At 44.7% G+C, this 26,857-nt stretch overlaps 1 protein-coding gene across 3 annotated transcripts in view; it reads left to right on the top strand.

The window, feature by feature from the left end:
* KLF7 (KLF transcription factor 7) overlaps nucleotides 1-26,857 on the top strand; it is a 239,838-nt gene that overhangs the window by 198,483 nt on the left and 14,498 nt on the right. For all 3 annotated transcript variants that reach the window (XM_078680306.1, XM_078680307.1, XM_078680308.1), the window contains exon 3: nucleotides 23,758-23,881. In XM_078680306.1, coding sequence (XP_078536432.1) covers nucleotides 23,758-23,881 — 124 coding nt within the window. The remainder of the gene's footprint in view (nucleotides 1-23,757; nucleotides 23,882-26,857) is intronic.

Raw genomic sequence — 26,857 nt, 5'->3', positions numbered from 1 at the left:
GCGCGCACCCCCAGTGCGCGCCGAGACAAGGCAATGATCGGAAGCGCCGGCCGGCGCTCCTCAGCAATATTAATTACTTGATTAATAAATACTTAATAAACCCACAACCAGTATCGTGCACATTATTGCAGGCACCAACGTTACATGAGCATATTTATATTTAGGGATTCGGTGTACTGGTAAAAAGATAACGTGGAAGAATTTAGTTTAGTTTGCTTCGCCTGCTTTATAAGTTGATCTTTTTGTGAACCATGATGATATCTTTATTCGCTAATCATTGGGCGCTCATGTATGAACTTCATTCTAATATCACTTTTGATAACGTCACAAGAGGCTCACGAGGCGGTGTTTCTCCGGTGCGATCGCTTATGGTGCAACCAGCCAGAGGTTTTCGTGTAACTGCATATGTTGAGTGGCACCCCCTGCCCCTGTGGTGCTTGACGCCTCTCTCTGCAGGCCTCAGGATTCTCCTGTCGACGCTGCACACAGGCCTCTCCACAGCATTACATTACTTGCTTCGACCACATCTGCACCTCAAAACGCCTGACATGTGCCCCGCAGGCCTTCTCCTCTGCAGTGCGCCTCCCACAGGCCAGTGCCTCGCCTGCACCCGAGGAGGGGAGGGCCGTTACACGTCTCAGGCCTCAGCTTCGCTTCTAGAGGGCCCTTGTACTCTTACAGCTCATAGCTGCACGGCATGACTCCTCCAACAACCTTCAGGCCATATTTGCATCCCTTTCTCATTGGAAAGCGCCTTGAAGTGGCACTCGAACTGCAGCAACGTTATATGAAAGCAACTAATGAAACGCACACATATTAAATGTGTTTCACATTTACATTTCCCTCCCCGCGCGACCAGTTATTCCCCTGTGACCCTCCACAACAATGTTCTTGACCAATGTCTGATTTGTAGGAAACTAGTTAAAAAAAATCGTAGTCTGCCCGTGGCCGGCCGGATACGGATGTCGATTTATCAAATGCCAGCTGTATCTGAAACGACATCATTCGGCACCGTCCCCTCGGCAGCTGGAGAAGGCATAGCAAAGAAAAAGCCATCAAGCTGGGGGCGCATCGCTGTTGACTTCCACAAAGGCGCGTTGCCAGGAAAGGGATTGCAGATTGCGGTGTACTGTACTTAAACACAACCACACACATCACACCATCCCACGCTCGTGCTTCCTTTGTTAGTCCAATAAAAAGCACGTCGGATGAGCAAACATTAGTGGCACCAGAACGGCCCGGTCAGCGGGCTTCCATGGAGCGCTACAACGTTCAAGGGCCAATTAAAATCCCTGACACAAGTCTATGCAGTTGGTTTGACTCTCTTGTGCTTTGTAGCCCCACGTGTTGATTTTGCTCGACTCGCATCTCAGTTTCTTCAAACCGGCCCTCACCGCCGTGCTTTTAAAAGCTACGCTGGCAGATCAAGAGAACCGGGTCTTCGGCGTGGCAGGCTCTGTCCGCCTGGAAATGGGGCTTTGTGTTTCTCGTATTGATTTTGTTTCCTACGCCGCGCTTTGAGCTTGGCAAATGAACCGATTTTGAAACTGAAAGCTGTTATTATGTGTTTTTTTCCCTTCGTGCGCGTGAAGTTCTTTTTGCCTCCCCCGGGGACCCCATAATGGAAGTTTTGAAACGGTAATTGGGCCAAATCGTAATGTCATGTGTGATTGGGGAGCAGTGGGGGAGGGAGATAGAAAGAGCGTGAAAGGCAGAGAGGATGGGGAGAGAGGGCACAGAACAGACAAATACAGTGTGTTGCTAGGATACCGCATCAGCCTCAAATGCAGTGTGTTAATTGGCTGGCCTGTGACTGCCTGGGTACCAGCCCGGGCTTGCTACTCAGCTGTTTCGCCTCTTGCTATTTCTCCGGTTGCCTGGCAACCCCATCTTTTTTTTTTTCTTCATTCTAGAGGCTAATTGGCTGCTTTTTCTGCTGGTGTGCTGCTGGGTACCGGTCTGGGCCTGCTGCTCTGCTCTTCTCCTGGGGGATTCGATCGGTCTGGGGGAGGGAGGGAGTGATGGGGGGAGGATATGTCAGCAATTAATGGAGCATAAGTGCAAATTTTACAGAATGTCTGGCACCTGCGCCTCACCCCCACCCGCTCTTAAAGCTAAACCCCCGCCTCGGAACCTAAAGAACTGGAGGCTTTCCCGTCTCCCTACGATTCAGACAAAGGATTTGGGAGCTTTTTCTTATGGCCTTTACTGTTCTGAAACACGTACATTTATTTTAACGGCATAGAGAGACGGGGATGCGTTTCGTTAAACCAATCGATTTCCTAACAGGCCATTTTGTGCGAAAGCAGAATAAGGACGTGTTTGACATGTGACCGACTCTTCCCCAGCCCTAGTGACCTTTGCATAAATGTTGGTGCACCCCGCAGACACTGGAAAACAATTTCCTACACTTATATTTTTTAATGATCGACATTTTCCTAGTCGACACTGGCGTTCACTTCCTCCCAATTCCCAGCACGTGCGGGCCCGCAACACAAAGAACGTGCACGGGGCCATTGATTGGCAATTACTGACCAGCTGAACGGGTGACAGGTCCACGGTGCGACAAAGGATCCGTGACTCGCAGTGGTCTTTAGCGAACAAGAAACACTTGACCCGGATACGCATCCACGCGGCGTGTTGTAAAGAGGTCAGGCAAATACAGCGCTCGTCCTTGTTTGTAATGACAGGTTGCCTTGGTAATTTCTGAGTCTGTGCGCCCTCGGTCCTCCGCTGGTATCCATGCAGTCGATTTCAGGTTTAATTAATGCCGGATATTGCCCGGCTCCAGAGCGACCACCATCAATCATTTTCAGTTGTTTTTACACTTAACATGCACCTAATCCCCTCACGGGCAAGGGGGGTGGGGGGGGGACACTTTCAATAAATTCTTTGCGCGCATGCTCACTACTTCAGAGCGCCCACATGGTTGTATGTTTTTTTTGGGGGGCGGGTAAGGTATTCTCTTGTGCACTTGGCTCAGATCAGATGTTGTCTTAAGTAATGCTGTGTTGCACATGCAAGTGTGACAGATACGTGTCTTAGATGTACTGGTGGCGAGTACTACAGTCCACAATCAATGCTTCTCAGAGTATTTGCAATTGAAAACCTTATTCCACAGGTTGTAAGTACTGATTAGGCCTGGACGGTGAACTCTGCTCCATTCACTGAGTTTTCTGCACTCTGCGGAGCACGCAAGTCCCAAAAATGCAGAGCGGACTTTTTCACTCGCTTGCACTCACCAACATTAAGTTGGTAAGCAAGTAAAATACAGCACTAGGCCACCTCCCAGCGAGATTTCTCAATGCGAGCGGTCGCGGATGGTCACGACCGCTCGCATTGAGGATCCTTCCGTTCATGATGAGGAAGCTGTCGATGGAGAACAACATCTACTCGAGCAGCAAAAAGAAGCAGATCCCTCTTGTGCTGCGCATAGCGCCACTGACGCTGATTTTCCAGTGTGGGACAAACATCTGGCGCTAAAAATCAAGTCGAACAGAGCAGCCTAATGCACCCTGCTGCTTGCAGAACTCGGCATAGCGCGACAGAGTTTTTTGGTCACTTTGCGGAGTTCCAAGCGATCTTCGACCCGGCCTAGTACTGATACAGCCAGATGTTGTATTTGCCAGGTGCAATATGTTTCCATTGCAAGTTTCTCACCATGGTGTGTGGGAAACCACTGTAAAACAGGCTGTTTTCAAAACTCAGAACGTACATATTTTCACTGCAAAATTCTGCAGGTTTTACCTGGTAAAATCCGTGCAAGAATTAAGTGCTGTAATAGCCCACAAATTGTAATACTGATTCATTTCAAGCACAAACTCCAGCTTGTGCCTGAATCAGGATTTCAGGCCCTTTTCTAGTTTCCTGTTCTCTGAGAAGAACGAAAAGATCCAGTCCAAAGCTGTTAATTGTACATCAATCTAGCGCAGTGGGAAATGGAGAGTCACAACGGACTGTGTCAAAAGTGGCAGATAGGTCCAGCATCCTTTCCACCTGTTTGCGTTGTTTCCAGGTTATACCAGGTTGGGATGAAAGATGATTCTGTCAATCGAGGAAAACAGAAAGCATTTTTGGGTCTTTGAGAAGGTCAATGCACTTTATTAACTTTTTTGAGGTGGAGGAAGGCTGCTCATTGGATGGCTGGGGCCATGAAGCATTTCTCTGCAAAAGGTCTGGAGATGCAGCGGTCATTCATTCCAAACCCAAATGAACTACTGAGGATGTTTTTGGCAAAAGTAGAGGTGGAGCCAATGATTCCATTGAATAGTACAGACATTCATGGGCCTGCTGGAAGCCCTGATTTTTGGCAACAGGTATTTGGTTTGTATAGCGCGAATCAATCTAAAAGACAGCGAGATCCTGAATTCCAGAAGGTGAAATTGGAGAGAAGGGGTGCCAGACACTGCATACGATGATTGCATATGGCACTGGCTTACCGTTTCTGTGTGACGGGGCCAAGTACCCTTCGTTTCATTGATTTTGAGAAGGCATTTGATTCTCACAACTGGTAGTTCCTGTGTGATGTGCTCCATTGCATGGAGATGAGCACATGGTATATATCCTATGTGATTGTACTCTGTGCCTCTCCTATGGCTTGGGTCCGGTAACTCAACTATCTCAAGAATTCCAGATAGAGCGTGGAACTAGACAAGGGTGCTCTGTATCACCACTGCTCTTCGCACTTGTGATGGAGCCGCTGGCAACATGGGTCAGATGCGATGCACAAGTATGGGGCCTGGGCGGAGGGTGTGTCTTAGGACCACATAGTACTGTACACTGACAATGTCCTGCTTTTCTTGTCCCGGGCCAAGATCACAGGACCCCGACTTCTCCTCATACCTGACTTTTATGGGCAGGCTTGTGGTCATAGAGCTAACTGATCCAAGTCTTTGCTGTTCCTGATTAGTGATCCAGTGGCAACGGACAGTTGGCACTATGTAGTGAGTGCCTTTCTGACGCCTTAGCTTTTAATACCAGGGGGCTCATATTTCCCTCTTACCAGCCTGTTCTTTAAACCTAACCTCATTGGTGTCCAACGTGAGGGGGGATCTGACTAGATGGAGCAGCCTGCCGTTGAGTGTCCTGGGCAGGTCAGCTCTCTTTGAGATAATGATTTTACCCCTTTTCTTGTATACCCTTAAACATTTCCCACACAAATCGTTCTCAGATGTCCAGGCTGTGATGCCGTCCTTTCTCTGAGCAGGAGGGAGGTTGGTGAGATGGGGTGGGAGGCTGTCATGGACATGGTGCATGGGGCCCCTGTTCAGCGGTCTCTTCTCGATCTGTCGAGGGTGGTCCCCTTGGTATGAAAGGCAGCAGTACGCTGGACAGGATTGGATGGCAAACTCAGCCAATAGACTCCGACTCTGGAGAGGAAGATGGCTGCGTGAGGTGGCCTCACCACAGGGGTTTAGTAAGTAGGAGCTGATTGGCATTTCAAAACTATTGGATATCTGGGGAGGATTCCACCTGAAATCCTTGTAAGAATTACAGACAGACTTTGGAATCCAACGATGACAGTTTTTCCGATCCTTCAGCTCCACCAGGCGCTTGAGCCTTATGGGGACTCTAGAGGAGGTTCCTGAGTTCAGACCCATGGAAAGCAGATACCAATGGGACCCCTGGGGAAAGGGGGGATATCCGGCATTTACACGTCACTGGTCATTAACTCCCCAAACCTCTTGGAGGCACTAAGAACCAGATGGGAAGGGTGGGTGGGCACACTGGTGGACTAGTAGTGGCAGATGGTTCTCATGGAACAGAAAGAGCTAGCGATTTCATCTAGGCTATGCCTGATTCAATTAATGTACCTCCACAATGCATACCTGATGATGACCATGCTCTATAAGGCCCACCAACATGCATACCCAAACTGCCCCCGATGTGGGCAGGAAGGACCGGACTTCTACCACATGCCGTGGGTCTGTCTGGTGATCTCCCGATACTGGAGGGTTGTCTTCCACACCCTATCTCAAGTATTGTAGTGTTCCATTGCAGCTTCCCCACGGGTGGCACTGTTGGGCTTACTTGAAGAGGTCAGGAGTTCCAGGGCAGAGAAGGCACTTGTAGCTTTAGGTATCCTCATGGCCGAGCAAAACATTGCATGTGCGAGGATTGCGCTGGAGCCTATGTTGATGCAAGTGTGGTGCAAGGCAATGGACTCATGCGCGAAGCTGAAGAGCGGTTTATGTGGCCAGAGGCTGCCTCCGCAAGCACAAGAGACTATGGAGACTGTAGTGACTTGGTTGACTCGTTGTACTCTATATTTTCGCAGTGAAAATAAAAAAATGTTTGCTATAAAAAAAACAGAAATTAGAGAGAAGGCAGCAAGTGTGGGCTTGCGGTTAATGGCAAAAGTGAAGCTGGAGAAGGAAGATTGTCTGGAGATGAACACTTATTGGCAAGCAAATCTGCCTCCAAATCCCAGACCTTTACTTCCAAATAGTCACGTAGCTGTTTCAAGTGGTCATTTCTGTGGACCATGATATTGGGTTACTGAAGTACTGAATCACCTTTGATGTGGTCTTTGGAAGACAAATAACAGGTGAAGTGGTAGGAATGATAACTTTTTTTGGGCATTCTCTAGTGTTTCCCTGTATTGTGTGAAGCGATAATTGTTGGCTGTTACAGGTGATGGCCTCGAAAATTGTTATTTATAATAGTGATACAGATTGAGCACAATGGCAATAATCTACAGCCCAGTAGGTAAAATGCATTGCAATTTGTATTAAGTTATGAGGGGATACAACTTTAGTACCTGGACTGGTATGGATGTATTGTCAAATGGTGGTGCATGCACCCAAAGGAAGTGTAAATGAGGGCAGTGGTACTTACATCGGGCCCATCCATACCATTTCAGGTGCTCAAATTCCATCCCCACTTAACTTCATTGACTATTCAAAAATTAAATTAGGTCACTCATCCAAACCTTTTTCTCAATTGATTTCAGGTGTCCCCCCTAAATCATAGGTCCTGATGAGACCTCATAATTCTAAAGAGGTTGGAACGTCGTCAACACTATTGCACAGTGAACTATTGTCCACAGCCTCTGTCATTGTCACAGTAGACTGTGAATGTTTATTGTAAATTGATTGGTTGGTCTCTTTTTGCTTTTTTTGTATTTTCTTAAAACCTTTATCTATGTCACTATTGTCACTTTAATTTATAGGGTTCACCTTTCACTTGGGACACTGAACATAGTTCTCTGAACCCCCTTGTTGAGGATTTTTTCACGTAATACAAATCGCAATGCATTTCACCTACTGGGCTCTATTTGTGGGGGGGTTTTAAAATCCGAAAACCTTCTCCTAGATTATTGCCATTGTGCTCAATCTGTATCACTGTTATAAATAAAAAAGTTAATTCCCATACCAATTCCAAAGGTACCATTGGTTTTCTGTATTGTAATATGTAGCCTGGTTCCGTGTGAGTAGGGTGATCCTTGTTTCTTTTGAACACGGCCTTGAAAATTGGGCATAACAACACAGATGGTAGTGCTTACCACATTACAATCCGCATGTCCCAGTAATTTCCGGCAGCCCCCCTTCTTTTAAATTCCCACAGATTTGACATAGTTACGGCGTGTGAGGAGAGCCACGTAACTTATAATTAGGGCTCCCGGTTTTATGGTATTTATTTTTTTGACATTTCCGTCTGTATTTATCCATATTTATCTTTTGCTAATTTGGTCTGTATTTATCCATATTTATTGTGGGTTTTGTGGAAAAATCAATCTGAAATTAGTACATTTCCACATTTTAACCGATAAATATGCACTCATGCTTGAATGTCTGCCAGGTTGCCGTGCTCTTATATGAAAATTTGCAAATTTCAGTATCAACCATATGCATATCTATTGCTGTTAAAGCCTCTACTAAAATTCCTTTCTTTTTTAACCCCCTTAACTATTAATCTACACAGCTATTAGCCTAGCAGTCATGGCAGACAGTATTTAGAATTACTCAAAAAGCAACCCAATTTCCGTTTTTATCCACATTTTAAAATAAATACAGACAATAAAATAAATGTTTCTGTGTGTATTTAGCTGCAAAAATCAGTAAAAACGGGAAACAGGGAGCCTCACTTATAATTCCCATTACTGCGCATAGCGGGGCTTTGTGCACGGGTCGGAATCTTCCATTGGTAATTAAGGCACTAGTGATAGTAATTGTCACGAGTGGACCCCGTGGCAGCAAGTGCTATATGAAATCCCTGGGGCTCTACAAATCCAGGGCCGTAAAAGGCCACGCATAAACCTTCCATGAAGGGAATGAATGGCATGTGCATCCTTCCAGGGTTTCCACAGCTACTGGTGCCATGAAAATGTACACGTGTCTTCTAGTCAAACAAGGCACCCTCATTGTAAACCCTCTGTCTTCAAATATAATTTTTAGCTGAAATAAGTGTGGGCATTCCAGCATTAGGCAGGATGCAATGAGGAGCCGTACTCCAGAATTCAATAACAAGATGTGTCAGCTGTGACAGTCGGCCCCCGGCGTTTGGCGGGTGTCCTTGTGGCGGCTCCGTGCAGGAACGAAGAGAAGGCTGACTCCGCCAGGACGACACAGAGGATTCGAGAACTCTTCCCACAAGCGGAGCCAGCAGAAACCAGGTTCCCAGCCCAACTCTCCACCTGCTGTTATTGTTGGTAGGATGTAGTCAAAAATATATTGTAACGGGTAAATGTGGTCGTCTGGTACTTTGTTGTGACTGGAACATAGCAAAGGGATGTGCACAAACCAAGTATCGTGATGCGTATAAAGAAATATACCTTATTTGTCCAAGTTTCAGACCTGTGTAGACCACTCAGCAACTGAAAGATTACCAGTGAACCTTTGCAAAGGACAACATGTGGCTTTTTTTGTAATTTTTGCTTTGTTTGAGCTAGAATCAAATTTTATAGGCCTGGACTGGAGACTAATTATGCCATTAGCCTACCTCATACTTGCAAAAAAAATCATGCATGCTTACAGAGGTTTTCATTCAGCCTTCAACGTCAATTAGTCCGTTCAGGTGTCATTCATATTTTGCTTCTGCCCAACATGTCAAACAACATGGGGCAATGGGTCAGCTACTTCATCTGTTGGCTGCCTTGCCCTATGAGTGATGACATTTTGCCCGATCACATGTGCATGCCCCCTGAAAGTAGAACATTTCAGTATCGGGCCTGGTGTGCCAGGGCTGCTGCGCCTCTCCTTTATATTTTTGCCAGATCCATCGCACATACTAGATAGGTTTGCAAAGAAAAATAGTCCAGTCGCCAAGGCAGGCCTATAGACGTTGTCAATGTTCAACTTATGTTGAAACCTGAAAATTATGCAGCATGTTTGATTATGTGGCAAATAGAGAAAATCCATAGGTATGCCGAGTACACAACATGCAATGTATAGCACAGGGTACACATTCAGTGAACAATGTGCAGCACAAGATATTTACACACTGTACTGTACTAAATGCCCAGGCTGCTCTTGGTAATATGCAAAGTGCATTATATACAGCTTTGAGTACATAGTGCTATGTAAGGTGCACATCAGATGATTTTCACACATAGGATAGCCTAAATGAGGCATAATATACATTACTGAATATATACCACATAATACACGCCTTTGAATGCAGAGAATAAAATACCCTGCGCAAGGTATGGATAGCATAATGGAAAGTGTTCAGCATATCCTGACCAGCACGCAGTGCTCATTACGTTATACACATGATGCATAAGCACTGCACATCAAAATATGTATACGAATCTCAAAATACAATCGCATTGTACACAGCACAGACTGAGAACAAGAGACCGCCAATGTGCAGCCAGATGTACAGATGACAACACACGAAGAACATGACACACACAGGCACATTCAGAATCAAGGTCCAGAGAATGAAACACATGCCATAGTGTGGGATTCATAACAAGCCTGCCTCACGGTAATGGCGCAGCACCATGGACAGTGTTTGCTGCACGTGCTACACAACCCATGCTTCAAAGCTCTGAGCACACAACGAATGCTCAGAGCAGGGGACACATTGAATGGTACACTGCACAGGAGTCAGTGTACACTCTGCAGAGCCCAGGATACGAAGCGCATACTGACAACAAAGTATAGCTGGCGATTCATGGTGCTTCGAACACTGCCTTCTATACACCGCGCAAGAAACACACACATAACGTACAGAGATGTCATCCAGGCGGGCACAGCAGCGTGAGCCTAGGCTTGGAGGAGCCTGGTTAAAGAGGAGTCCCGAGTTCACTCTGAGAGGACCAGGGTGGGGCTGAGGAGAGAGGGCGACTCACCAAACTAAAAGGGGTTCAAGCAATATAACTCAGCGGGTTCAACAACCGCGGAAGAAAGTATTTGCTATTTACAGGTTTCAGTTCTAGCGGAGCTTGTCTGACTAAGTTGTCAGAATGAGTGCCACCGAATTGGATAATAAAAACACCTCTTATTTAAGTACCCATAGATTATTCCAATGATTGAATATGCCTGGCATTTGTAAATATTGTTACTAATTGTTGTAATTGTTAAGTGCATTGAAGGTATGACTTGTAATGCCCCTTGAGGCAGTTCGATCCTAGCGAGGCTCCGTAGGAGGGCACTGTGTATAACTCTAGCAGATGGAAGAAATGCATGCATGAGCTTCACTGCTCATCATTGATTGGACGCGTGACGTGGGCGTGTGTTCTCGTGTGTGAGTGCTGGTGTTTGCCTGTACACATGGGTGTGCACATCCTTCCCTTAAAGTAACCCCTCTTCCTCCCGCCAGACCTTGCCCTCCCCTCTGCTCTGAGAAACGATGCTAAACAAACAGTCGAGACAATAGAGCCGAAGGCGCTGCTCCAAAAGCCAGAGCCGCGGTTCTTTGTCCCTGCTCCTGGAGAGAGGCCAGCGGCCCTCGAGCCCTTCAGACGACAGTACCATCCACCTGGGCTCCAGTCAAATGGCTTAATTAGACCTTGAAATTACAATTGCGTTTATTGCCCACTGCTTGAGCTGGAATGCCTAATGAGCGTCACTGGGATAAAGAATTAATCCTGCTAATGAAGGAGGCCTTGGTAATTCACTCTTAGCTTTGCCACCCATGATTTCCAGGCTGTTTCTGAGATTTATTCCAGTGCGAGAAGACACAACGTTCCTGGATCATGAAGGAGAAGCCAGTGAGCCACATTCAGATTTCAGGATCTTAGTGTGTGCTGTTTCCGTTTACATTTTTTTGCTGCATATCTCCGTTCAAACTTTCTAATGCTGGTGTTTAGAAAGACAGCGGTTACTCCCTAGATAGGAATATGGTCCAGTGCATGTTGCTTTACTGCAACCATTCAAGAGGCCATACCCAAGCTTCAACACTTGATCAAATTAGTGTGACCTTGGGAAGGTCATTTCATCTCTTTGTGGTGGTTCTTTCATCTACCAGACATAGAAGTGCTCAAAAGCAGACCAAACAGCACCACAAAAGGATGCATAAAACGTGGACATTTGCAATTATCTGGGTTCGATGGAACTGTCCAGATGTTCAGCATCTGTACACTGGACTTGCCGTCATGTTGCTAGTACTCTGTATAAGTGAGCATGTCTTGGTACAGGTCAGTGAAATATCAATGCCCTCAGTGGCCTTTTTTTGGTATGGGGGCTTACAATGCCTCAAGCTAGTCACACGAAGGATTGTAGTTTCGGCAAACCAAAAAAACATGCAGATACAGAAACAAAAAGGGATGGTTTGTAATGCTTGCATCAGTGTCCACTTGTAATAACTTGGTGCATTTCATTATGTTGCTCTTTAGCTCACCGGTGCTTTTGCAAGCTTAGATCAGTGCAGTTCAAACTGCTAGGCCACGTCACCTATGAGCAAGATCTCCAGACAGTTTTTTACTTTTGACTTTTTGAGTCTCATTGATGAAGTGTAACTTGAGCACCCATGGCTTAGCTTCCCTTAGCCCTCAACTGGGCATACCTTTGCTTGTAAATGTGAACCTCTCCGAACAAACCAATAGTTAGACAAATGATAGCTGCATTTTATTGCTATGCCCTGTACAAAATAACACACTTGTCCCATTATTGAAGCCCCAATATACCTGTCCTTAGTGTGGTTTCATACCTTTCACTTAACCACACAGGCTGTTTCCTGGTCCTCAGTTTTTTTATTCATGTATTTCTAATCCAAGTAATGTTTACGGCTTTTGGCTTTTAATTGAGTTTTAAATATAAAGTATTTGTGAGGAAACAATGAGATCAAGGATAGATGTTTGGGATTCAATGATGTACTAGTGTTATGCCTGTGGAATATGCATGTGTAGGACTGGTCCAGCTAAGGCAGAAGATTCCTCTCACCAGTGGAGGGTATCAATGGCATCCTACCCAATGAATGAGGTGTGGAATCTCTACTTTATAACTGGTTTGGTTTAGAGCTAATGGCACAAAATAGCGCCTCCCAATTTACTTTAGTAAATATGTTATCTGCTCAGATATCATATTCCAACCTCCCACAATCACTGTCTGTTCTACGCAATATACAAATATATACATCTATATATATGTATATATTACACAGTGGCAGTCACCAGAGTTTTCATAAGAAGGGTGTTTTTTTTGTTTCGATAATCACTTTGTTTTAATTTGACAAACCTTCATGAAACTTTCCATAAGAAAAGTTCATCGGCTCAGCTCCGTACTGGAAGGTTCTGCTTTGATTTGTCAAGGGTGGCTAAAATAAAGTCAGGGATCTCAAAATGTTGATTCCCCCTTATTAATTCCGATAGAAAACTTTTCTCGTGGCTAAAGGAAAAAAACAAGGTTAGTAACAATGGGGTAACCCAGTATCTGAGTACAATCTGAGTTTAATACCAAGCAGGGGAGGCTAATTGAATCCACTTTCCCCACAGAGCCTATTCTCTAACTACGCCCCATCCACTGAAGTATGTATTCAGCATTGAAGCGAATTTAGATGAGTTTCCAGATGATTATGTCTTTATAGTTCACGAAGAGAGATGGGATAAGCACTAGAATCAATGCTCCCATTTCCCTGCAGCCTTATGTAGGAGGTTGTACTTGGTGAAGGCTCACTCCGGCCACTGCTAGATATCACTCCGGCCACTGCTGGGTACCAGCCACACCACCCAAGAATTGTATGTTGGAATACTCTCTGAGCATGCCTGGGCCCTCCTAGGTGAGTCGGTACCTAAGTGTGTACCAATTTAATAAGTACAACACCACATAAACACGAACCGTACCATTGATCTTAATACCTACAGGCTGTCCTTTCCCTGTCCTAGTCCTGATGAAGACCCACACTGACTTCACAGTGGTGCAGACTCTGGGTTGAAACGTCGACATACTAATTCCTGGACCAGTTGAAGGATTCTGCGATATAACTCACTGATTCAGTTTGCAGACATACCTGAAATACTCACATTTCTGGCCATCCTTCCTATTTTTCCCCTCTCCCCCCCAAAAAAGCCACTCTGTATATATTACGCACAATCACTAAACCACTGAGCACAAAATTTCACTTTGTCACTTGTTATATTTCACTATTTGACAGCCTTGCAAATGCAAATTGGGTATTTATGAATGATGCCATTTATAAAAGCTCTTAGTAATACCCCATATGTTTCCATGTTTGTGTTTATTATTTTGATTGATTGGTCTCTTTAATGAATAATGTCTAGACTAATACAAATTGCTTGAAGGAATACTTACCCGACAGAACCGATTGTATCTTTGTAAAAAGGAAAAAAACGACTGAACGAAATTTCACCAAATTTGACAAAAAGTTAAAACTTTATCCAGACACACAAGTGCACAAAACACACACATTTTTTTGTTGTCACTGCGAAAGCCAAAGTGTTAAGCAACGTTATACTTAGGTTAAGGGATAAGACCTAAAATTATGTTAAAATATCTAGAAATTCACTGAAAAGAACAATGGTTAAAGTGATTTTACACTTAGGTATTGGAATGAGACACATCAGAACCACCAAAAGAACCTTCCTCCACAACAAAATCCACGCCAACTCCTGCAACCCCAAGGAACTCTTCAGCGTCATCCAATAATTCACCAGGCCCCCCAGCGAAGCCACGGACATCGCCCCCTCCCAGGACCTCTGCGACAAACTCGCATCCCACCTCCACCTGAAGATCAAAAACCTCTACAACAATTTCAACGACCACACACCTGACTCCGCAGGCAGCTTGCCCTTCGGCAATGCCGGCAAGCCCACTATCTCCCCCATGACCGAAGAGACCACCTCGATCATGAAAAGCATCCACTCGGGGGCCCCCACAGACCCCTGCTCACCACCCATCTAACACCGAGCCGCCACCGGATTTGCACTCGTACTACAACGCACCATCAACACCACCTTCAAGACAGGCTTTTTCCCGATGATTGGAAGCACGCAGAAGTCAGGTCCCTGCTCAAGAAACCCTCAGCAGACCCGACGAACCTCAAGAACTACCGGTCCATCTCGCTCCTCCCCTTCACGGCGAAAGTCGCAGAGAAGACCGTCAACGCAGAACTGACCAGGTTCAGTGAAGACCACAACATCCTCAACCCCTCTCAATCTGGATTCCGCAGCAACCGCAGCACCGAGACTGCCCTACTCACCGCCACAGACGACATCCTTGCCCTTCAAGGCCACACCGCAGCCCTGATTCTACTCGACCTGTCAGCAGCATTCGACACCAGCTCCCACTCCACACTCACAGCCAGACTACACGACGCCGGCAAACAATGAACCGCCCTCGACTGGATCTGATCATTCCTCAACTGCAGAAGCCAAAGGATCAGACTGCCACCCTTCCTCTCCGAACCCAGGGAAATCAACTGCGGAGTCCCACAGGGGTCATCGCTCAGCCCAACCCTCAACATCTACATGGCCCCCTTGCCGCCATCGTCTGACAGCACGGCCTCAGCATAGTGTCCTACGCCGACGACACCCAGCTCATCCTCTCCCTCACCAAGGACCTCACTACCACCAGACTCAACTTCCAGAAAAGAAAGCAGGACATCGCAGCCTGGATGAGCAACATCTGCCTCAAGCTCAACTTGGAGAAGACAAAAGTACTCATCCTCAAAACCACCCCATCGGCATGGAACAACTCTTGGTGGCCCACAGTCCTTGGCACCCCCGAACCCCACAGGCCACGGCAGAAACCTCAGCATCGTTCTCGACTCCTCTCTCTCCATGAACAGGCAGGTCAACGCCGTCGCTTCCAGCTGCTTCAACACACTCCGCATCCTCTGCAAAACCTTCAAGTGGATCCACCCCGAGGCAAGAAAGACAGTCACCAGCAGTCATCACCAGCAGGCTTGGCTACGGAAACACCCTCTATGCCGGCATAAACAAGTCTCTACTTCGCCTCTTCCTCGCCGATACCCCATGCATCCACAGAGCCAGAGCAGGGGGAAGATCCTTCTTCTACATCGCGGCCAAGGCCTAGAACGAACTCCCGACCGACATCAGACGCGCCCTCTCCCTGAACACCTTCAGAAAGGCACTGAAGACCTGGCTGTTCGGTTGAAAGTTTCCCCTCCCCAGCGCCTTGATACCCTCACGGGTGAGTAGCACACTTTAAAAAAAAAACCTGATTGATTGAGACACAGACTAATCTTAAAAAACTCCAAAACCAGTAAAAAAATCAAGTTCTAGTTTAATGAACTAACTGTAACTTATGCCCCCATCATGCACTGCTTCACATATTACATCACTCATAACATGTAAATGTCATCATTGATGACATCAGTTATTATATTTAAATAACATTGTTGAAATTATTAATGAGATAAACCAATGATTCTGACAGTATTTTATACACTTTGTGAGTATCCAAATTCAGTGTAAATTTTAAACACTTTATCAAACCACAGTCCAGTCGCATGTCAACAGTTTAAAACGAATTCTGTAACTGCTGCAGCACGTTGTAATATCAATTGTCAGAAAGCTGGACATAATAATGATCTTTCACCAAGGAGACTATGACAAAAAAAAAACATGAGCCAAGCCTTCCTGACCCTGTGGTCAAAATCAACTGACATCCGATTATCTTTTACATAGACCAACAAATATGTATCTCCTCAGTTTCAAATTTACCAACACACAGTCCCACATAACCTTTTTTGAGTTTCATGGCGATACTACCTATCAAATATGGCAATAATGTCTCTTCGTCATAAGGGTTTGATAACACTCCAGTGTGATTCAGGAATTTACAGATTTTAAAATCAGATTAAAAAGAAGTGCACATTTAAAAAATATATTTTAGAGTGCTGCCAAGGAAGTTGGGTTTTCCAAGCCATTTGCATATGTAAGTTTTTAGTGCTACCTAAAGCTGGGAAAATGTTAGTACTAATTTATTTCCGCTTCCCTTTCGAGGTGAGCACACAGCAACGATTTTTAAGATCCTTGGTTTGCAATTTTGCATCTGTGTCAAAAACTGACGATGAGTACAAGGCCAGTTGTTTAATCAAGCAAAATTCAAACCTATCTGTGCCTGTGGCATAGAGGTTGTTAAAGCAAATAGATGTCTCAATAGATCAAATTGCATTACATCAATCCAGATTATTTGAGTAGATTGAAACATTTCACAGCCTTCTTAATTACACCTGGCAGCGGATTAACCAATGGACTGGACAGATTGTTAGCCAACTTTATCATGTGAAACACTTATAAGTGGGCTTTTCACTTTATTTTTGCTTGATAATGAACAAGACTCCCATTGTCTTGGAACCAGATTCCTAGGTGCCAATAAAGCTGTTCCCTCTAAATGTACTCTCCATTTAGTTTCCATCGGGTTTTAGATAATTCATAAACAAACATGTTTGATTTGCCTTAATTTATTCTCACATTGTTTTCTTTACAATAGTTTACGTGGTGGTCTAATGTGTGTTGAAGTCCCATAATAGCTCTGTCTAAAATGTCAGTATCATCTGCACACATTAGAATGGGCATCAACATACCTAGTTATGGCGGGTGGGGGCAGGCCTTAGCATTAGTTAAAATATATAATATATACTTGAGATAATATAGGTTAAATGAAATAGCAACAAGGGCACCGCCTTGTTTTAAACCTGTATGTGTATATATTTTCCTGGTTGAAGACGTATTGTCACCCAGTATGACTTGGAGCCAGATATCAGTATAAAGACCAGGGATCGCTTTTAACAATATTGGATCTGTCCCCAAGAATTACATTTGCACCTTAGCCATTTTTTATCAATACAATACAATGTCTTTTTTTTTTAACAAGATTTTATTAAGAGAAAAACAGAGTCAGGAAATCAATCACAATCAGAGCAATACAATTGAGTCAAGGTTTAAAGCAGGCAAAAATTACATTAGCAAACAATTAGTTCCAGGGGTCCAGCCTGGGCCATAGCTAGCTCATTTGTTGGAGATTCGCAAAATTCACCCCGATACTTGTTAATACAATGTCTTTTTAAAACTGATAAAACAAGTATAAAACTTCATGGCTTTACTTTTTAATATACTGATGTACTAATATTGATAATTCCATGATGTTATCAATTATGCTGCTGTTTTCCTGTATCCGGTTTGATACCAGGGAATTATATTGTTTGTAGTGGACTATTCTTTAGATAATTTAAAAGTAAAAATGCACAAAATTTGGCGTCCACGTCTAATAGGGATATCATTCTGAGAAAGGGGATTTTCCGCTAAATATTAGTGAGGTGGCATGAAACGGTTCTAGCACTTATGGACTCTGAGTGTTTCTCCCGTCGTGTCAGTGAAGTGTCTCTGTAGGAATATGGAGCATATGTTCAGTAAGTTAAATAGTTGCTTTTTGATGTCAGTGAGACCGCTGCAGAGGAATGTGAAACATCACTCATGTGAAGTAAAAGAGACTCGTTGCGCAATTTCAGAACATTTGCTCCAGAAATGCTGTGCAGGGATCATTAATTCACTTTTATTTAAGTGAGAAAGAAGTGGACTAATTGAAATAAATTTAGAACCTTAGCACTGGAATTGAAGAAAATTCTGATTCAGTTTCAAATATGTTCTGAAGAGAAATTTGCAGCGCCTGGATTTCTAGCTAATAATAATTTCTGTTTTATTAAGGTGATTCATAAAAATGTGGGTCCTAAGGACAATGAATTAGACAAAATATCAGGTCCATGCATTTGGGCAGGTGGGTAAATACGTTTGTATTTCAATATCAGAAATCTGCCAGCAGAAGAATTTGGAGCTTCAAAAGGGTTGGATAAAATGTTCCTTTGTTGGTTTTAGTGTGTTGCCTCCAGAGAAATATTCAGTCAAGGAGTTGAAATTGGCCTATATCTACATACCATAAATATGTCACCAAATGTGACATGTAAGGACCTTAGGACATCAAAGACATCTTCCACAATAACAAAGATAAGTCTTTGCAGTTCATGTGAATGTTTGGATGATGCAGTAACAGGCCCTTCCTACGATATCACTGGCCCACCTCTGAAGAGATCTGAAATGCCGGGTGAGTGAAAGAGACCCATGTCTCAATATCAGAGACTAGATGTGAATGGGCCTGTTGATTTCGTATAGGTGACATTCAGAAGAATTTGGTATGCCAAAGCCGTGGGGTGAGAGAGCCATCATCAGAGGGCAGCTTCAATAGAGATTTGGAGCCAAAAGAGTGAAATGAAAGAGTTGAATTTCCTAATAAATAAGAAATTGCTTCCACAGAGAAAGAGAAGTTTAAAGATATGAGGTAGACTGGTTGTTGTCTCTGTGAGGTGCCTCATAAGGGTATGAGAACACCATACTCCCAAACACAGATCTCTGGTGAAGTCTGGGAGCGTCATTATGCAAAAGAGGCTTTGGTTGTAACATCAGAAGGATGCCTCTACAGGGACTGGGAATGCCAGGGCCATGCGGCGATCAATGCTCTGTTTCAGCCTTAGATATGTGCCCTCGGTGCAGTGTTTTAGTGTCAGGAAGAGCATTATAGCTGCCCGGAGTCACATAGCGCCTGTTTTAGGTATCACACTGAAGAGCAAGAGGGTAGAGGAACCCTCCAGCAAAGACTTGTTGAATGTGCGAGCTTACTGTAGAAAACAGACTTCGATAATTAGGAATTACTTCTGGAGGTGGGACATGGAGAACATGGTGCATGTGATTCCACTGCACTATCGAGCCACGCTGCCACAGATTAAATGCAGAGGGGCGCTATCATCGGTATCACATAGCCGAAGGTCAGGGTTTATGAAGGATGCTTGCCAGTCAAGGCGAAGCATGACAGGATAATGGGTGTAAGGCTCATTCAGAAGCCTTCTTTCTGCACCCCCCTGTGTGGCTTCGGTAAAGCAGGTTCTCACGTTCCCTCCTTCTCAGGAGACTGTTCTGTTTTCTCTTACATCTGATTAGTTCTTTCTTTGAAAGACATTAATCTACATTATTATTACTGTGCATGGTGAACATATTTCATAATGACGTAAAACATCGGCTTATTCTGAATTTACCTTGTAATTTAGCAAGCAATCACTCAATGAATTCATAAAGACATCCTCATGCCTGCCTTTGCCAGTCAGTGCTGGGTACATTGCCTTCTAATTGGATTTTAATTGAATAATTACATTTGGCAAGACTATGCTCGGGAACTGGATGTCCGGTAGGAAGTGAATAAGAAACATCTAAATGCTAATAGCAAATATACTACGCGTGAGAGCTGAAAGCTCTTTCCAGCATGTTTGACGTCTAACAAGAGCTTATTTCTTTCGCATCCCCTTCCTTGTAGAACAAAAACTGTTATACGATTAGAACAGTGACCAAACTCCGAAGCCATGCATGTAGGACTGGAAATGTAGTAACATCGTGCAAGGGAAGTGGTGACAGAAACTAATACCTTTATAAGAACTGGCAGCTGGATTGAGGCAGTGAGCTCAGGAGGCAAGAGACCACTGTGGCTCATGTATGAACTTGTTGTTGGTGCTCCTACCCAGGTAGGCTGCATTTGTGCTGCACTGATGTCTGGCTCTGTGTACCCTGGCAGGGCAGTTACACTTCTAGGGCATTGTGTATCTCTGTGCCTACTGAATCCATCAGTTGATAACAATGACATGATGTATGTCAGTAGCGAGGCACTACTTTCCCTCTTAGATGGATGCCAGTAGCTGGGTAGACCTTTCACTCTAAGTCAGAGTGAATAGTGAAATAGGCACCCAGAGAGAATAAAACACAGACCCAGAGAAGCATGCTGGGAACTATATGTCAATGAATTTGTCTAGAGGCCAAACTCGGCTTCAGAAATGGGGTCAGCAGCTCTGAATGGCCAAGCAGTTTGTTGAAGAGCAAAATAAACTAGCCCAAAATACTAATTAGGTGGGTAGGTGACAGGAATGAGAATCCCCATAAAAAACTAGCAAGTCTCATTGTTTGCACAACAAATGACAGCAAGTGGAGCTGTATCTACCGAACTGTCCATCAACCAAAACCTTGAGACAAGAAGAAACTACTAGTAGTCTTGAGCTGTAGAAGATTGTTTTTTCAGTATTCGATGAGATTAACTTTCTGCCAAGTGCATGCCATGGTGTGACCCTGGCAAGAGCAATAGAAGCAGAGTAGGTTTCCTTTCCCCATCTGTGTTTATCCTCTATTAAAAGGTTCATAGTTCTAGGTTTCTTTATCTGAAATATAATTTACTGTGAAGAACAAAATGTCAAATTTCATTAACTTAAAGAAGGGCAGAAGGATTCCACTGAACAAAGATAAGGCTCACAAAAAAATTCTGGAACCAGAGAAATGTTTGTCTCGTAGGAGGGTTAATGGAGAGGAAGGAGGAGAGTAGGTAAAGTAGTCAGATGCAAGCATAGGAACTTTCCCGTTGACTGGTTAGAGTCCCACCCTTGTACGTTCGGCCTACAAGAGTAGGTGTGCAATGGAAAAATGTTACTCCTGTTCTATTGAAAACGTGGAGCGGCCCATTGCTCATTTGGGTAGGCTGGCCATGTAGGCTGTTTGTGAAACTTTGGGTCACCCATAAAACATAGTGTGAAGCATTTAGACTGTACTCTAGTTCTGGCGACAGCCTGTATTTCATGATGAGAGTTTTTTCAGTTCAGTGTTCACTGGGCAGCAATGTTCCTCGGCCTCACACATTGTTGCACCCCATCTGGATGATCATGCAACTCCCCTTGTGCCATGGATAGGTAAGTTGATAATAAGCAGTCAGTGCTTATTATCTGTAGTAGGTTTGAAATCCAGAACAAGATGACCTGTAGATCGCATGCTATAAAGTCATGGCCTAGAAAGAACCAGATTTCTAAGAAGGAATAACTCTTTATTTCAGATGGGAGTATACAGCACGTAAAGTGATTATTAACTGAAGGTTGTTGCAGCGCCTGGGGCCAAGATATAAAAAAAATTGTAGGGCCTACACAGTAAAAAAAAAACTGTAACTATACTAATAACATTATGGACTAGTGACACTGTTATCAATCAATCAATCAATAAATGTATAGAGTGCGCTACTCACCCGTGAGGGTCTCAAGGGGGTAGGGTTTTGCTACTGCTCGAAGAGCCAGGTCTTGAGGTGTTTCCTGAAGGTGATATGGTCCTCGGTCAGTCGTTGGTGTGTGGGGAGGGAGTTCCATGTTTTGGCTGCCAGGTAGGAGAACGATCTTCCTCCGGTGGTGGTTTTCCAGATCCGTGGGACGGTGGCGAGGGCGAGGCTGGCAGAGCGTAGCTGGCGGATGGGGGTGTAGAACGAGAGGCAGTTGTTGATTCCTTTAAGTGTGCAAGTCCTCTTAAACCTCTAGGTTTCATTTTGCTCACTTTGACTGTTTACAATAGCCTGTAAATGGAAATTACGGTGGCAGGCAGCGTTAGAATATATCAAGTATCATATGATATTTTTCTCTCCTTTTCCCTAGTTTTCCAGATCATGCGTTTTGGGGTGGGTGAAGGGGGACGACTCACTGGATATGAGTTCAGGTAGCTGAGAATCTTCTAAAAAATATAGCAAAACACACAGATGTTTTAAGCGCTCTCCCCCCAACCCCAAACCAAAACCAAAAGTGAACTGGACTTCTCTCCCACTGTAGTACAGTGGATTTAGGGTTCCAAAAATCTGATCCAAACTTCTAAGTTCTAAAGCCAACTTCCAAGGGTGGTCCTGGCTGATGTCCTGAGTGTGGCATCTGAGACTTCCAGACAATCCTTAGCAGAGCACAAACGGGAGCAACAACAGATGGCAAAAGAGTGTGACTTTAAGTCTCACACAAGTCAAACACGTTGATTTGAGATGAACCATTTCCAAGAAGGTCTGAAAGCAGTTCGACTTGTGCAGGTAAACTGAATTAGGCCAGTTTTTGTGCCATGGTATTGCTCTGAGCTGAATGTATGCGACAGCCAGAAAGAAGCCAGTATCCAAACAAGGATGGATGTGCTATGGAGTGTCTATGGTCTGCTCTATAGCCTTGAATGTCAGAATCTCCTTATACTGCATAGGAAACCATCATCTTGTGTTGCCTACACTACTCCCTTGTAGAAGACAACTTTCATACGAGAAGCCCTCTCCATGCACACCACATGTAAGTCCAAACAGGCAGCATGAGAAAGAGAAGAACTCCAGCTGTGGGAGATTCAGCAGATGTACCCAAGAGGGGTGGTAGGCTGCACTCACAGGGGTGGGCAGCATCGAAGTAAAAATGCCTAGAATCGATGCTGCCCCAACCTTCGCTTTCCCCATAGCTCAGTGTAGGGGCAGTGGCTACATTGTGCTATGGGTGGAGTACCCTTTGTGTCAGGTCTGCAAAGCCATGTGAATTGATGGTGTGCTACTCAGAAGCTGATGGAGCAGCTCAAGTGGGCTCACAGAGGCTTAGTCCACTGGGGAAAATTTATATTGCGAGCTGGTGAATAGAACAAAAAGGCAGCAAAACCCAACATCCTTTTTTAGAATGAAGACTTGTGTCCTTTTACATGAACTCCATTATCCCTTTCATTGCTTCTTTGATGGGTTGCAGTGCCTCAGGTCAGCATGTTGGTGCAGCTGAAAACACAGAGCAAAGCACTGGCAAAACCAATGTGTGAGAGGGCTGGTGCTCTACTAGCCATAGTGATGGTACTGATTGTAAATTAGGGATGAAGTTCGGGTCTCATTGAAAGAATCCGAGAGCTGAAATACTTTGAAAGATAGTTGAAGGTCTGTAGGACTCTGTACTTTGGTGGTCCCCTGCACCACCTCTCAGTCTAAGGAACAGACGGAGGATGGGTGGGAAAGGCTGTGAAAACTTTGATACCACTCTCTCCTCGTGATGGAAGTGAACATGTAAAGTCAAGCGTGTGAAATGTACATGAGGAGAGGGAAGGCGGGACCCGAGACAAAGAGGGACTAAGGATAATGGAAACGGGTGTCCGTTTTGATGCCTTGAAAATCTGGGACCATATTGACGCATATCTTTTAGTCTCAGTCTACAGATTTAAGTGCAGCTAAAAGAAAACTGGTCACATGTCTAATGGAATAACTAATTGTCGTGGAGAGCACACAAACGTTTATGATGCTTTATGTTCTTGTTTTTTTACTTTTGAATTGTGAAAAAGTTGCCGTCCTCTTTCTACTTTAACGGTTTGAAATACAATCAAATCTATCCTACTTTCCCCTTTGTATTCTTCAGGTTTAATTAATTTTTCGCTACCGGCAGCAACTCATTTAATGGTTTTCTCCGGCTCCCACTTCCAAGTCTTAAAACCGCAGTATTAGCGTTTTACAAGGTATGGGCCTGTTTTCAGTCCACTGACTGTCCTTGTTCTGTGTGTCACAGGTGAAAAACCCTACAAGTGCTCGTGGGAAGGCTGCGAGTGGCGTTTTGCACGAAGCGACGAGCTGACGCGGCACTACAGGAAGCACACAGGAGCCAAGCCCTTCAAATGCAACCATTGCGACAGGTAAGGCCATCCGGTCTCTGTGGTGTCACTGCATGGAACAAAGATAGGGGGCGTTCTTACTGTGAGAGCAGAAACCGCAATGGAAGCCACGTGGAGTCCATGCATTATGTAGCAGGATGGCAAACGGCTGATGTTTATTATTTGCTAGCATTAGCTGTGTTTCTATGTCATCGACACTACGGCATTGCTTCGTAGTTCATGCCCTGTGGGAAATTCTGTACACGCAGTGTTTTTAAAATTGTAATGAAAAAAGTAATGTTCTTCTGCAGAAATCAGGCTGTACATTTTTTGACATCAAGTAGGAAATTAAATGCAAATGAAAAGTTAATTCAGCTATCATTTTCTTTATGTAGTGGAGTGAACTTGTTGAGTAAGGATGCAGCTGTGGGGGTACTGTTGGCAGCTAGCTACAGGCAATGGTTACAGTAGTGAAAGAGGAATACTCTCTCTCCTGCAGGGGCATATACAGTACTGAATGCACAAGAAACAATCTGTTGCAGAGGGTGGGTACAAAAGTAAAGTTGTAGTTCACTACTTACTGGGAGTATTTACACAGAGTTTAGAACAAACTAAAGGCCCTTGGCTAACAATGGATACAACTGAATGTGTAGAGCAAAGTGCCTTCTGAAGAAGAAACTGAACTATACAAAAGAGTGATGGATGGAATGTTTGAATTAATCGTACCACTGGTAATTACTCACGGCTGCGACCCAGACCATCATTATTTTGCTCAACATGCTACCTCAGTTTGTACAGAGCTATATGCAAATCATTCTTGACCCTGCTCCAATTGGAGCAGTCCAGCCCGACCTTCCAACCCAGGTACTCACTGAACCAGATCACAAGCAACTCAGGACCGGTTTCCCCTAGTTATGAGCTCATCAACTGGCTCCAGCTTGATAACAGTGACACAGTGTGCACGGGACCCACGCCTAGGCATACCCGTCCCACTTAGGGCAGGCAACAAACCGAAGTATACAAAAGAGTGATTGGTGGAACACATGAATTAATCTTAGCCACAAGTATGCAAATCAGTCGTGACCCTGCTGCCATTAGAACAGTGTTGTAGGATGGAGTGTCATAGAGTGAAGTACACTGTCCTAGAATGGAGTGTCGTAGAGTGGAGTGTCGAAGAGTAGTATGGAGTAGAGTGGCATAGAGTGGAGTAGAGTGAAGTGGCTTAGAGTGGAGTAGCGTAGAGTGGCATACAGTGAAGTGTTGTAGAGTGTAGTGCAGTAGAGTGGCATTGAGTGTTTTGGAGTGGCATAGAGCAGAGTAGAGTGTAGTGGTGTAGAGTGTCATTGAGTAGAGTGGCTAGAGTACAGTGGTATAGAGTGGAGTGGCATTATGACTGACCCCTGTCTTTGAATGCACAGCAAATGTGACAAGATAACAACAAGATTAAAAAGGCCTGTTTACCGAAAGCGAGCACTCATAAAAGAATAAGTAAATAGGCTATGCTCCACCGGAGTGGCAAACTTGTACTGGGCAGCCTAAAGCAAATAAAGCCAGAAAATAGAAAGAAAGCAAATATGAGTTACAAACACAAAGCCAATGGTAAGCATTGAGTGGAATGCATTCCCAAGGGAAGCTTTCAGAATGTCCCCAAGAAGGCGTTAGCAAACCGGACACCTGCTGTCTGATAGGCTTCGACCTAAAAATGAGGCTTCAAGCACACATCCCAACAATCCTTCATGGGCCTCTTTATCTCTTCTACAAGGCCCAAAGCAAAAGAAGAAGGTTTAAATCGCCACCTGAGACGAGGATCAGTTTATTCTTCTCTTTAGATCTAGAGTTAAAAGGCCCTAGATCCTTTTATGTCAGGAAAGGGTTCATGATCTATCTTCTTCGAAGATTCTTATGTTTGAGGGCCAGGTAGTGGGACTCCCAGCTATTGTTCTCCCAATGATCATCCAGAGATCCGTGGCCTTTTCAAAGATAACACTCGGTTGCTAAAAGCAGTGCCAATACAATCTAACAGGATCCTGTATAAAAGTAAAATGTAAAAGTAGGATAATATGGTTCATAGTGCCCTGGTTCTGTGTTGCCTTACAGTTTTTTGAGACCATGCCCTCCGGTGATGTGAAGCTATTGACAAGGCAACGGTTTCTGGTTGCAGGTACTCCTGGAAAGAGTATTAATTAACTTAATTTTTTTCTTTCAAAGATTCTCATACTGGTTTCCACAGTTACAAGGTGGATCTCTCAACTCATGCATGGTTCCTGTGCAAACTGTTTTCTGATTTTTATGTGAATCAGGACCTCGAGCCCCTTTTTAGGTCTCGCCTGTCGATGCGCATGCGCATCGAGCAAGCGAGACTATAGGGGCTCATCCAGACTTTATCTAACTTGCAAGGAATCGTGGCGATTCCTTGCAGTGCCCGTGACTTTTAAGCTCAATGCGCATGTGCATTGAGCTTAAAAGCGCGTGCACATGCACCCAGCCGCCTACTCTCTCTCTCAGCCTTCCCACAACTCCGCCCCCTCACTACTTGATTGCACGGCCGCTAGGCCGTGCCTCCCCTACTCTCCTCCCCCCTCCTCCTCTCCTCCCATGCCTGCCTGCCTCAACTCTCCGCCTCCCGCCCCCTCCCCCTAGTTTACAACGGATGCATGCAAACATGTTTTTTCAGATTGCAACGTTATTTTCTGCATTTGAACTGCTGAATGCTAAAGCTGACATGGATTGCAAGGAGTGGCGGTTTGCTCGGAGCCGAGTTCAGTCCTACACTGACTGCTTGGCTTCTTTGTTTCACACACTACAGAAAACATGGTGAAGGGAGGGGGAGGGCTTGGAGCTGCGAGGTTTGTCCCCTTCCCCTCCCCTACTCTCCTCCCCCCTCCTCCTCTCCTCCCATGCCTGCCTGCCTCAACTCTCCGCCTCCCGCCCCCTCCCCCTAGTTTACAACGGATGCATGCAAACATGTTTTTTCAGATTGCAACGTTATTTTCTGCATTTGAACTGCTGAATGCTAAA

The sequence above is a fragment of the Lissotriton helveticus genome, chromosome 3_1, assembly GCF_964261635.1.
Source record: "Lissotriton helveticus chromosome 3_1, aLisHel1.1, whole genome shotgun sequence".
NCBI classification, from domain to species: Eukaryota; Metazoa; Chordata; class Amphibia; order Caudata; family Salamandridae; genus Lissotriton; species Lissotriton helveticus.
This window is presented reverse-complemented; position numbering and strand designations above follow the sequence as displayed.